Source organism: Microchirus variegatus (assembly GCF_963457635.1).
Source record: "Microchirus variegatus genome assembly, chromosome: 5".
Taxonomy (NCBI): domain Eukaryota; kingdom Metazoa; phylum Chordata; class Actinopteri; order Pleuronectiformes; family Soleidae; genus Microchirus; species Microchirus variegatus.
Genome location: NC_139806.1, coordinates 9,353,127 through 9,367,352, shown reverse-complemented (window position 1 = coordinate 9,367,352; position 14,226 = coordinate 9,353,127). Strand labels below are relative to the sequence as shown.

At 42.0% G+C, this 14,226-nt stretch overlaps 1 protein-coding gene across 1 annotated transcript; it reads right to left on the bottom strand.

The window, feature by feature from the left end:
- Positions 1–2,920: 2,920 nt before the first annotated feature.
- Positions 2,921–13,514, bottom strand: slc7a8b (solute carrier family 7 member 8b; the record flags this gene model as incomplete). The annotated part of the gene is made up of 11 exons (XM_083888942.1): positions 2,921–3,048; positions 3,511–3,688; positions 4,914–5,063; positions 5,166–5,262; positions 6,345–6,448; positions 6,704–6,827; positions 7,959–8,112; positions 8,703–8,828; positions 9,784–9,935; positions 10,986–11,190; positions 13,355–13,514. The coding sequence occupies 11 exons, from the start codon at positions 13,512–13,514 to the stop codon at positions 2,921–2,923; spliced, it is 1,578 nt and encodes a 525-aa protein (XP_083745068.1).
- Between the last annotated feature and the right edge of the window lie 712 nt (positions 13,515–14,226).

Sequence of the window (14,226 nt, the reverse complement as noted above, 5' to 3'; positions counted from 1 at the left end):
TTGAAATTCAGAGTTCCTACACATTTTCCATTTCAAAATTCCATCCATCTGAATACCATTTTGTTAGATGCTTATTATGTAAATAAATGGTTTTAAAATCCTTCACTCATTATTCATGAAGCCAGCCCTCGGAAAACTTGCATCGACCCATCACACTATCGTGGTCGACAATAGGTGGATGAATGGAAAATATTAAATAAATGAGAATCACAGTCAGTAACAGTAACAGTAACCATGGTAACTCGACACCATTCTACAGCCAGGTTGATTAGTTACATATCATCTACAGGTAGGCTATTGTTGTTTTGATTTGTAAATATTAATATATTTACTTTTAGAAAGTGAGGTAATAGTGTGGAAACAACACAAACGTTTTTCCATAATCCAGACCTGGAAATTACTCAAATTAAATTCCATCCTTTTCCATGCTGTGTAGGAACCCTGGAAATTTAGAAGAATCTGATGCATCCTATGACGTCTTGTAACCCCTCACACTACAGGATAATTCGGCCAGATAATCTGTTCAAATCAGCCTTAAATCGGGAGACACCCACGATTGTCGGAAGGGCCAGATCGGGACATACATCTGGCCAATGATGCTCTAGTGTGGGCCAGGCTTAGTGGAAAAGAACATACAGAGCCTCAAACAATCAGAGGTCTCATCTCACTTATCACAATATCGCATTGAATATCGTACCGTGCACTTGTTACCGCGGTATCATCGATATCGTGAGGTTTTTTTTTTAATCGTCACATCCCTACATGTTCTCTCTGTCTGTAGATGTTTGTAAAGTGAACTGTAAGAATAGCTGGCGGCGAATCACTTTTACAAACACTCACATCGTCACAAGTCGGGTTTTGCAAGAGCTAATAATTCTGGTGACTCGTTATTTACACTGTAGTTATTCACACTACACAGAAAGTTACTGCCATTTATTTACTCCCATATTTGGCCCACTGACGCCGTGGAGACATGTTCTAAATTGCAGAGTTAACGAACAAGTTAGCGAGACACTCCCACAGCGGATGGTGCAGTCAGTGAAATGAGCCAGAAGCTAGCCAACTGACCGAACACAGCTAACCCTGCAGATGCTGTCAAACCCGCTGCCTAAGAGCCTCTGCTGCTAAAGCGCTAGCCGCGTTAGCATGACAGTCGGTTATCGTGAATAGCTTCCGCTCCAAAACAGTAACGTACCTGTACAGTGACGGGGAACACGCCAGAATAATATATATTTTTTTAAAAGAAGACCGGTTCAACCGACCCCCTCCTTCACACGACAGCAGTCAGTTGGTGGAAAGCACCAACACTGTAGTTACAACCACGTATGTCAATCTCCTCCAAATAATCGCACCACTTCCGCTCATGAATTTCAAAACAAAAGTACAGCTCTTGTAATAATGAAACATTTAATACACTAAGATATTCATAAATTGTGAAAAGCAGTGTTTGGGATATTTTTATTCCATAAAATGAAAACTTTGAAATGGACAAGCACAGTAACAGTGGCATACTAAATAGAACGTTATCACAATTTACAATGAGTTAAAATGTATGTGCATTAAACTCCATAATTACAGGGCATTTGTCAGGATGTAGTCAATTTCTTATGCATATGATCCTATAAGATTACAATAAATATAAGATCTCGACAACAAAAGTTAACTTTAGAGCAAGTGTCCTTTATTATGAAGGCAAAACCACCTTATTTCCGGCCTTATTTCGGTCGTATGACATCGTGACCCACCTAGACCTGTCATTCATTCCCACCACTTCCGCAATTTGATCCTCACTGTGCGTGTCCTCCGCCCGTTCGACGTCAGGTGCGCCAACAGGTGGATGAAAGATTGATAAGGTGCTGCATGCAGCACGACACCACTGCACTGTGTGCGGCACAATGCAAGAATTAAAGGAAAAAAACAACTATTAAACTAAAGATAATCTGATACTACCCCAGAGGTACACGTGTAGAGGTAATCCGATAATAATAACATATGCCAATATAGTGTTTTCCATCATGATCAGAGGCGATCCTAGACTCTGGGGGGCCCCAGGAAAAGAAGCTACTTGGGGCACCTCACCATCCATCCCCACCCTCACCATCTTTACACCCGAAGCCCTCAAATGTAATCGCTTCATTAGATCATCCATACAGCGGTTTCATCTCTGCAGATGTTTCCACAACAGAGTGCAAGAAGGCTTTGGTTGATAGTGAACGGAAATGCCAGGTCCCATCACAAAAAATGTACAAAATGATCCTGACAAGACGCAAAGGGCATGAAAAAAACGCAGCATGACACCTCTACAGATCTGAAACCATGACTCAATACTGCCACTTACAGGTCACACAAGGATCTGGATCATTCTGGGTTTTGAGGCGAGACATTTTAGCCCTCAGTCAGAAGGGGCCCCATTGGGGGGTTTTGATGTAGTAGTGGTGAGCTGCATATCAGTGGGGTTGCAGTGGCTTCATGGATGTCACCGCAAAATATACTAATAGGACCGTTTCTCATTAAGGGGATTTGTCTGCAGCGGTGGTAGCCTGCATATCAGGGGGCTTTATGGTCGTCTTCAGGGCTGTTCTCAAGACGAATGACAAATATACAAAAGTGATTTTGACAGATTTATGAAAAGACATTAAAATATTTCACCACTGCCTCCAAGACAATGACAAACACAATATCCAAGAAAAACAAAAGGAGGTGTTTTAAATACTGTGGTGAATACATCAAAGTGTCAGTCATACTTAACGCATGTTTAGTGCCTGTGATGTTCCATCTTAAATCAGTGCAGAATTAAGCCCAGTCAAACAGGGCAATGTCCAAGTGTCCAGTGCTGTAGGCCACGTTCAGTGTCAAAATGTTCATTCGTTGAATAAAGACTATGCTTTTCTTTCTGGGACTTGTCTGTGCACATGTCCAATTAGTCCTGTGAGGCAGCATCCATCTCCCCGACTCCATCTTCCTTTGGTGGACCGTGGGGCTCCAGGCCCCCCCCCATTTCTGGGTAGACCACTGAACACAGCTTTTGACACAGATGAGTCATTTTCCCTGGATACAGTTGAAAAAGAAAGGGATCAGAAAAGCTTTTTTCATGTTAGTTCTGGATTAGAATTTAATTAAACACATTTTACCTGCTTGTGGTGCAGTTACACAGAGAATGTATGAAGTGTGACCAAGTATTTAAAATTGGCAAGTGAAATGCACACTGAAAGTCTATGTAGCGTTACATTATGCAGCGTTTTCTTTTTATTAATTTATCAGAATTCAGTACAGCTGCTTGTACAGAACATGTATATAAATTTAACAAGATATACTTTGCATATAAAACACCCATAGAGTACCATGGAGACATTTTAATGTTTTTAGGGCAGAAGCAATATTCATCATTTTAGTCCATTATTAATATTCTGTGAATTTGTGCATCGTTCTGCAGCTGTTGCCGCACTTATGGCCAAGAAACATTACCCCGAGGGGACAATAAAGCTATTTTATTTGATGAAGTGGACTTACCAATAGTAATATTAAAACACTGTGGCTTGTTTTCCCAGTGCACTCCCAAGTAATACACAGGGATACCGGTCATCATGATGGCAAGCCCAACACCACAGACGACAGGCTCAGAGTAGAGGGAAAACACCAGCAGAAAGGCCCAGAACAGGAGGTAGATCACGGGCCATACAAGGCTCACCTGGAGGAGGAGGGAAGAGTCGTCTTAAACTGGACCGATTCATGTTACAGTGGATTATTCACCATTAAACCTTCACTTCCTGCCTGGACTGACTCTTTATACAAGCCATGTTGGATTCATGAAGATCAATTGCAACGCTGCCACCTGCAGCTCAGCAGGCACACCAGGCGACGTCATCATCCTTCTAGTGGGTGTTAGCGAGTTTGGCTTTGAATTCTGTCCTGGTATTAACAACACTCTCCCTGATATATATACACCATCACAAGTGGAGAGCGATAAGCGGGACGTGTATCATGGGATGCGTCGTCTGTGACCACATGTGATCGGCTCTCACACAATCGACAGCTGTATGCTAATACACATGGATGTTTTTGTGTGTATAGATGACCGGTAGAGAGACGGAGGGGAGAAAACAATACAAACTAGAAAAGCACTCGGAGAGCACAGACCTCGGCCAAGACAGCTCAGTGCCTACAAAATACACCCTGCTGGCGGGCCTGGGTCAGACACTGAGCGTTGTAACCAGTGATAGCGTCTACGGATCACGCCCAAAATGTAATCACTTGTTCCTGGTCCCATTGCATACATTTCCTGCAAATTTCATCCAAATCCGTCCATGACTTTTCGAGTCATGTAGCCAACAGACTGACAAACTCAGGCAAAAACACAACATCCTTGGCGGAGGTATTATAGTCAGGTGGTGCAGACTCAAAGCACTACTCGCACTGCTGTAGCATGAAAAAAATGGACTCTACCGCCTACACTGACATAAATGAAGCAAAGGGGGGCCACTAATAAGGTGTCAAAGAAATTATGATCATAAAAACAATATATGCTACGTGCAAAGCACTTAAATTTTAAAAATAAAAACGCTGTAAAATGCTGTCTGTGGCTGTGTTTTACCACTTAAATGTTTATTTATTTTCTATTAACATGAAGGTGCAAAACGGAAATGTTTGGTCTGTACGTAACTCAAGCTAACCTGTGAGGAAGCCACGGGCCAGATAAAACTAGTCTGCGGACCGGATCCGGCTTTGGGGCCTTATGTTGCCCATATGTGCAACACTATCGACTCACGCTCGTTTGTGCACACACTGTAAATGTATTTGTCCGTGCAAAAGACGGGAACATTAACAGAAGCTGCTGTCACGTCATCGTCTGATTGGATGCTCGCGTAAATAAGCACGCGCACAGATGTTCCTAACAAAGTGGTTGGCGCTCTCACCTTGATGGGTCGATACAGGTCGGGCTGTTTGTAACGCAGCACAATCTGCCCGGCGACGGTGACGCCGTAGAAGAGGTAGTTGATGAATCCCACGTAGTTTATAAGGGTGTAAATGTCACTGGTGCACAACATCAGCAGAGATGTGATCAACTGAAAAGGAGGCGCATGTTAGTTCTTTTACAGGGGGGGGGGCAGACCTGAGGACAAAAACTATAAATGTTCTGTTGTGTGTCGAGTGAAAACCACACTCACAGTGAACAGTAGTGCTGGAATAGGAGTGCAGCGTGTGACATGAATCATGGCAAGCACGCGTGGGAGATGGCCTTCCCTCGCTCCGACAAAAAACAATCTGGGACACAGAGGGAGGGGGAAAAGTAAAAAAAACCCAAAGACGACTAAATCCTGAGAGCAGAGCCAGATGGTGCTTAGGAGCCATGTGCACTCGCCATCTGATAAGAGCTCGGGAAACATAGTTCAGGTGATTACAGAAACACCAGTGCAGGGGAAAATGGGCCAAGTCAGGACTAAAACAGGCTCAGTGCTATAAGATACAACATCACCTAAGTGGAGCCAGAACACTCGTTACAGATGAGGCTATATTTTTGGTCTTGTTTGGCTGTCTGTTTGTGAGCAGCATAACTTAAAATAGACTGATTTAGATGACATTTTCTGGGGATGAAGGTTATGGTAATCATGTTTTAGACTATTGTTAACCTCGCGAAATAGGACAGCGTATGAATACTGTGGGGAAACTGAGCTTTAAGTATAGACTATGTACACAAATGTAGACGCAGTCGTCCAGCTACAAATCAAAGCCTCACAATTTGAACATCTGCATGTCGGCTTTTCAAACCGGAAATTCACAGATGTCGCCCTTCATCCAGGCATCTGCCAAACACTCTGCTGTCCATTCAAGAGTGTCACACTTTATCCCTCAATTTTCCTCGAAATAGTCATTTACTAAATTGACACCATGTTCTATTGAAGAAGAACAGAAATGACAGTGATTGAGACGATTAACTCCTCAGGAAAACGTTATAAATCAAGTGAGAAGGAGAAGCTAATTTCCCCCATCGACTGGCTAACTGCTTCTTTTGTCCTACTTCCTTGCCAGGATGGTTAATTCCATTTCTAATACACAGTGTTTGTGTGAATGCTGTTCTCTAGCAGTGCCACTTTGGCAAGAGTCAAATCCTGAAAACACTTTCCTAATCTGGCTCGTTTCTTTACAAATCTGAAATCCATCTTTGGCCCAAAGAGACAAATCTACACTGCTGAAGTATTCAGCTTGTATTCCTGTTTAGCCAAACAATATTATATTATTATATATTATATAGCACTGAGAGGAAAAAAAACAACACAGCAGTCAGAGGCTGGAAAGAGAAGTCAGTCAGGACAGACATGGGTCAAACAGGGGCAGGATAAACTGACCGAGACGACGTGAAGAGCGAGCCGTTGACTCCTCCAAAGGTGGAGAGTGCCACGGAGATGGGCATGATCCATGACATAACCCCGAGCAATTTCTCTCCAAATGTCTGGTAGAAATATTAGTAGGAGTAGAGAGAGAGGAGAAGAGGAGGATAAAACATGTAGATGACGAATGTAACACACTCTCATTTACTGAATTATCCAGAACATCCAAGATTAACTGCAAAACCATGATGCATTAAGGCTCACGGGCACTGTGATTCATCTAAAATCCATAAGTGCAACTACTCAATTTCACACAATAACATTTCAAATCCACATGATTTCTTCAGTTATGAGTGACTGCAGAGTCGCTAACTCACCACCGCTACAGCGTTTGAGGCGAGCAGCTCCTGGGGACTCAGAGCTGTGACGTAAGCAACGTTGGCAAAGACGTAAACAAAGGTGACGACAGGGATGGAGATGAAGATCGCACGTGGTAGATTCCTGAAGAAGAAGAAAGGGCAGGTTCAACATTTTGTCAACCCGACACATTACAAATAACAGGAAATGATTTGTAAAAATTGGATGGATGGACTTTTGACACGGTGCAGGGTCGAAAATATCTAGTTGTGATTTTTATTACATTTTTAATGGCACAAAACAATCAAAAACACAACTGTTAAATGACAGCCTTTACAGTTTGTAAATGACATTGTTTTAAAGTGGGATTCAAACGAAAACAATATTATCGTGTGCATGGTTTCAAAACATTTAAAGGTGCCATATGTAAGAATGTGGCCAAAAACGGTTACTACATTCAAATTCAAAATACCGAGGTCTTTTAGGTTTTGTTTTTTTGACGTAACTGGCAACCCGTGGTTGCCGAGACTCTGCTGACTGCAATGATTGGTAGACGGCGGTAGGTGGCGCCACATGCCAAAACATAAACACAATTTGCAGTATGCAAGATATTTTTTTAATGCAAATATTTTGTCTGTACTGTTGTTGTTGATGAGTTCAGTTTGTTATATGAACATTATTCCTGAGTCTCTGTGACATATTAGGAGGATTATATGGTCAGTTGCTTTAGATTTATTACATAATGCACCTTTAAATGAAATTAATCTAATGTCAAAATATTTTCCATTAAAAAAAGGAGATCACATTTGCAGTCCGTACCCTTATTTTACATAACATTACATTATCATGGGCCAAAACACAATAATGGTGTGATATTGCAATATTCAGAATCTTCAAAAAAGTTTAATAATTTAATAAGTCTCCAACAAACTGAACTAAATCCTCAACAATATTAATAAGCAATTAATCATACAACAAGTTTTCAACAAGAGATTTTCTGTCTTTTTTTTTGCTCCCTTTATGAAAAATTACTTTGGTTTGTGGACATTTTCAGTACATCGTTATTTCAACATCTGACATTTTATGGACGGAAAAAATAACTATTGAATAATCGACAGGTATAATCAACTCTTAAAATCTCCCCATGCTTCTTAAGCAACTCAAAGCCTTATATGTGACGTTTATTTCCTTCGTTTTTATGTAATAAGATGATTTCATAAGACTAAGTTGAATTTTCCGATAATTTACAAAAAAAACCTGTCACGTTTGTGTTACCTGTACGGGTCGACCAGCTCCTCTGTGACATAATTCAGGAAGTTCCAGCCTCCGTACGCAAAAGAGCCTTGTAGGAAGGACAGAGCTATCAGACCGACGTCATAGTCACGGAAAGTCTCGAAGGCATGGACTGGCTCCAACCAGTGATAGTGACCTGAAAATTAAAAAAAAAAAAAGATTTCAGATTCAGTGAAATAAACCCTCGAAACTGCAGTACACTACCACAAACAGTAGAGGGCACTATTCACCTTCCATGACTGTGATGCAAATCATTTCCCTAAAGCACTTTCTGATTATTAAAAACATACAGAGGTTGTTTGATGTTTTATTACGGTGCATTTTTATTTGCAGACATCTAATTGATAAATGTATCTAAACATATTTAACCATATATCTCATGTGTGAACAGGTTATCAGGCTCAATATTCTCTTGTCCCATAGATTCCAAACAAACATTAACGCAGATTGAGCTTCTATCAGAATAAAGTGGGATTGAGGCCTTGTCACTGTGCGCGTGTGTGGGGAGAAATTATGAGTGGATTGAAGAATTATGAAGGACTTTAATCTGTTTAATGTTGGGATCACAAATCCTGTGAAGGGCACCAGAGGCCTGTACAGTGGTTGTATCTGTATGCCGCCCCCCCCCCACCCTGCTTTTTTGTCTCGATCCAGGAAGATATGTAAAAAAACACAACACTACATTTTTAATATGAAATGCTGGATAACGTCTCTAGATATACTTACCTTTGCAAATCTGGACGATACCCATGATGATGATGAGGGCCAGGGCCAACAGTTTGCCAGTGGTGAAGACATCTTGGACCAATGTGGCCCATCGCACACTGTGGCAGTTCACCCACGTCAGCAACACTGACACACAACAGGTTAGTTAATATTCAATATACATGGCCGTTCAAAAGTTTGGGGTCACTTAGAAATGTCCTTATTTTTTAAAGGAAAATCACTTTTTCTTTTCAATTAATATAACATTAAATGAATCAGAAATACACTCTATACATTGTTAATGTGGTAAACCGCTATTCTAGCTGCAAACGCCCGGTTTTTAATGGAATATGTACATAGGTGTATAGAGGCCCATTTCCAGTGTTCTTTTAATGGAAAACACACAAAAAATAGTAAAGGTGACCCCAAACGTTTGAACAGTAGTGTATGTCACAACTTAAATCACTCCAACATTAGACAACAGGGGGAAGAAAAAAGAAGCACATTACTGCACAGGCCATAATCAATGTCCAGATTATGCATTGCACAAATGTAAATCCAATGCTCTGCTTTATAGATTCAGGTAAGAAAGAGCTCTTGCAGTAATTCACAAAGGTGTTTGACCTTCACTGCTTTACATTCATTTTAATCTTCATACCTCCAGGGTTTTTTTTTTTAATGTAGCAAATTTATCATCAAGCCGCAGCCAAATTATCTCAGAGTTAATTTTGAGCCTCTACTCATCCACAAACACAGAAAACATTAGAGAAACAGCTTGGCTGTGAAGTGCTTACAAGAATGGAGCATTCAGCGCCAAGTCAAGTAGTTGTTACACAACTTTAATCACTGCCTCCAGCACATCCTCACCATCAATTAAATCTGCCACCTGTGAAGGGTCTTTTTTTTCCCCACTAACGGTGTTAGAAAATAAAGCTATTTTTCATTGACAAAGTGAGTAAAGAGTAAGTACCAAAAAAAGTAAGAAACGAGCCTTAGATATTATGTCTGATATTATCCTTCAAAGAGGACTGCGCTGCGTTTCTGACGTTAACTGATCGCATTTTTTTTCAAGCTTCCGTTTTTTTATCCTCACATCACTCACAGAGGCAGACGGCAGCCAGCAGGCGGAGGCTGGTGTCTGGGGGAAGGCAGGAGGGGAAGAGGGGCTGCAGGATGTAGTTGGAGAAGGTGAGGGCAATCACGGCCTGGTTACTGGGGTAAATGACCAACACAGCGATCCACAGACGCAGAAACCTGAGAGGAAAACACAGCGGAGGTTAGCGAGACGTGTCCGTCACAGCAGAAGCACAACTCTGCATGTGAGAATCCCAGCACTTTTTATTTTAATCAACAGAAATTTAAAGAAATGAAGCAGATTAACAACGTACAGGAGTAAGAAATGAGGACATACAATAATATGGCAACTAGGATTGTGAGAAGCATGGGTGGAGACAGCAGGGGAGGGTGGTCCTTGACATCAATTCCACACCAAAAAGCCTTGAAATCATCCATCCATCCATCCATCTTCTACCGCTTATCCGGGGCCGGGTCGCGGGGGCAGCAGTCTGAGAAGGGATGCCCAGACCTCCCTCTCGCAGGACACTTCCTCCTGCTCTTCCGGGGGGACCCCAAGGCGTTCCCAGGCCAGCCGAGCGACGTAGTCACTCCAACGTGTCCTGGGTCTTCCTCTGGGTCTCCTCCCGGTGGGACATGCCTGGAACACCTCCTGAGGGAGGCGTCCAGGGGGCATCCGATACAGACGCCCGAGCCACCTCAGCTGGCTCCTTTCGATGTGGAGGAGCAGGGGCTCTACTCCGAGCTCCTACTGGGTGACAGAGCTCCTCACCCTTGCTCTAAGGCATTGGTTCTCAAAGTACGGCCCGGGGGCCAATGGCGGCCCGCAGAAACATTTGTGGCGGCCCGCAATGAATTACAGTTGATAGTTTTAATCCAGGAGGTACTAAGCATGTTAAATGTTTGTTGGACATTACTGGATACAGACCAATAAGTGTAAACTGTAGAACTGCAATCTGGTCATTAAAATTATTATAAATAGGATTTCTTTCCTTTGGCGGCCCTCAGTCCAACGTTGGGTTCCTAAATTGGCCCTCAGGTATCAAAACTTTGAGAACCCTTGCTCTAAGGGATTGCTCTACCACCCTGCGGAGAAAACTAATTTCAGCCGCTTGTATCCGGGATCTTGTTCTTTCGGTCATAACCCAAAGTTCATGACCATAGGTGAGGGTAGGAACATGAAATCATCATTATAAATAATAATAATAAAAAAACAACATTTCAGCTCACCCAGCCAGTCCTCCAAAGATGTCTTTGACATAGGAGTAATCTCCTCCAGACTTGGGTATGGTCACGCCTAACTCTGCGTAGCAGAGAGCGCCCACGGCCGTAATGAGCCCCGTCGTGGCCCACACGATCAGGGACACGCCCACTGAGCTGGCGTTCTCCAGGACGCCTTTAGGACTCACAAAAATCCCCGATCCGATGATATTCCCTTAGTGAGAGAAACAGACAGAGTTAGCATTTTAAAATGTGGGAAACATTTCAATGATACAGATATAGTAGATGAATACTAAACTACTAAGATAAATTCCTAACTATTCATTCAATAAGTTACTTTTTTAATGAATAGAAATGTCATCAATAATCTTGAGATGGTCATCGGTGTTTAATCTCAGTAGATTTCCACCGTGTTGGCAGTTAATTAGACTGAAGCAGGATTTTTGGGGTCAATGATACCAACATTATGGAGTTAAATATTCCGATAGATACGTTCTCCATAATACATTAATGTCATCTGTGAACCTCTTCCCTCAGCTGGTTTCTGAGGGTTGGGTTCGTCAGTCTTGAGTCTTTGCAGTCTGTTTTGAATACAAGGGCTCACAGCAGTAGGTTTTTGGCGTTTTTAAAAAAAATAATGAATAGAACTTTGAAAGCAGCTCTTCGGCAGTAATAAGGCATTTCCTTCACATACGCTCCTCGCAACTCTTTCTGCTTTGGCTGCATGTTGTCCAGCTATGATGAAGCTGGAATTTGGGCTTTTAAAATAAAAAAAATATTTAAAAAAAGCACAAATGATGAGGTTTCTTTTCTGTTTTCTTTCAACAGACGAGCAGAACCACTTCTTCAGAAACATTGTTTTTTAACGTGATGGAAATTGCAGCATCAACATTAGTGGACAGTGCACCCATTACTGGGATTGCTTTTTATTGACTTGTGTAGGAGGTGGGTAGGTACCGAGGCGGTTCCATGACTGCCAACACTTCGATGGCATCATGAGAGGGACTAGGAAAGAAAGAGCAAGATAAATGATGATGGAATACAGAGACTGCTACTCTGCTCATCAAGGGTGATTAGGCACAACTTTTAAAGCAACCTGCTTTGCCACCTCTTACAAGAACTCACTTCATGTTAACGTGCATTTAAAGGTCATATTATAACCCTAAGTTAACCTAGTTCCCTGGTGTCGTAATGAACATGTTTGTGACATGCTTTGGTCAAAATACCTTAAGGATGAAGCACCACAGCAGTTCAATGACCCTGCCAAAACAGCCCTGTTCAGAACGCTCTGTTTAGTGGAATCTCTTTAAGTCCACCTTAAAAAAAAGTAAAATGAAACTTAAGGCACAGGAAATGACATCAGCCACAGAGGCTACTGGGAGCTAACAGCAGTTAGCATTTGGAAAAGTGATCATTTGCAGCCGGCTCTAGCAGGCATATTGTTGTCATATATAACATGTATCCACTGCACAGATAAATCCTCGGAGGCTGGAAGTTTGTGTAGAACTCTGTGCTGCACTGTGGAGCCAAGAATAGAACTTCTCGCGGACTTTCGGGTACTGTTGCCCATTCCAGGAATTTTGCGCATTGTGACGTCCCAATGAATGCGAAAGTCAACATTGTGTGTTTCATCTCCTGTACTTAGACTGAGGAGGACCACAAAAACATGAGTGAGTCATCTTTTTTCACACTTTGCCAGCTGATTATGAGTCCCACATATAAGGATTTGAATCATTACAAAGTTGATTTTGCACAATATGTCCCCTTTAAAAGACATTCAAATTTGTGAAATACATTATACATAGTCTAAAAATCCAAAGGTTTCGCAACACTGGCTCGCTTTGGGCAGCAATGAGGACGCAAATCTAACGACTGCCGTTAATTGAGTCTCTGATGTCACAGCACGTATAATTTTACCAAAAGTATCACAGGTGGTTCAATCCGCTCCTCCACGTCCATGAATTGTGCAAATCTGCCACTGAGTAATCCATATTATGGAAAACTGTACTCATTTACTACCACGTTATCCTCCACATTAGGGTTGCTATCCACTTTGTCTCTCCCACAACATCCATTACAATTACATATACATGGTAAATTATGCAAATTAGGCAATGACAACATTTAGTGACTTCAAGGAGAGCCAATAGCTACTCTCTTTACTGAGGAGTTGGCAGTGGTTGTGTTACAGGAAGCATTTCTTTCTTTTTTTTTATCCAGGTAAATTTAGTAAATTTAGTAAATTTAGTAAATTGAGATCGACCCCCCCCCCCCCGGGGTTCCTGTTGCCCTTGGTCCCCAAAGTGTGTTGGAACGCGCCTTCTAAAAATGTGCCACTTGCAGGTTGAGCTCCTGTCGGTGGACTCTGATGTACTTACCTATGATAATGGCACAGGCGCTGGCGAGACCGATTTGTTTTTTCAGACCCACCCCGGAGCTTTCTCCTTCATCCTTTCCCGTAACAGACGCAGACTCAGCGGGTTCAGAGAGACTCTTCCCCCCGCTGCTGCTGCTCCGCTTCTTCGGACCCTCGCTCATTCTGTCCCCGGTTGAAGTTCTTCAAGCGACGGAGGAGCAATGTCTTCCTATTAGGCCTACAGGAGCATTAATCGATGAAAATTGTCAGTGTATTTTCCTTCCCCTCAATTATTTCGTGCAATTAAGGTGCTAAAATTACACACTGCAATAAAATTGACGCAATTACACAACATTGACCACAAAAGCACGTGTGTTTGCGTTTTAACAAACAAAAATCCATGTTGAGAGAGTTTGAAACAAGGAATAAAGCGACTTTTTTCTGTAATTACCGACAGGACTGTTGGAATTTGCAATTAAGCCATCAACCGGAAACATGTGCTCTTTATTTCACTTTGTTACACTGAACAAATAAAGTCATATTATTACCCAGCGTCTCTTCAGCAGCTGCGGTAAAAAGCTCCGTGTTTTGTGACAGGATTCATGTTGGATATCATCCCTGTGTCGAGAGCAAACGGTGAGAAACTTTATCCGAAAAAAAAAAAGCGAGCCGGTTCACAGCCTCGATTAATAGAAAAACGCTGGTTATCTTCCAACCAATCAGCGACGGCCAAACTGTCAACACGTCGTAGGCCACGCCCCCCACACAGGAAGTTACTCAGTGCTCAGCTGTTACCATTGAAAATCATTTGTCACCGACTTCAGTGGTATGGTAATGTCTTTAGTGTTATAAAATATAACTAATAATCAGTTGTTTAAGAAAATTAAATTAGGC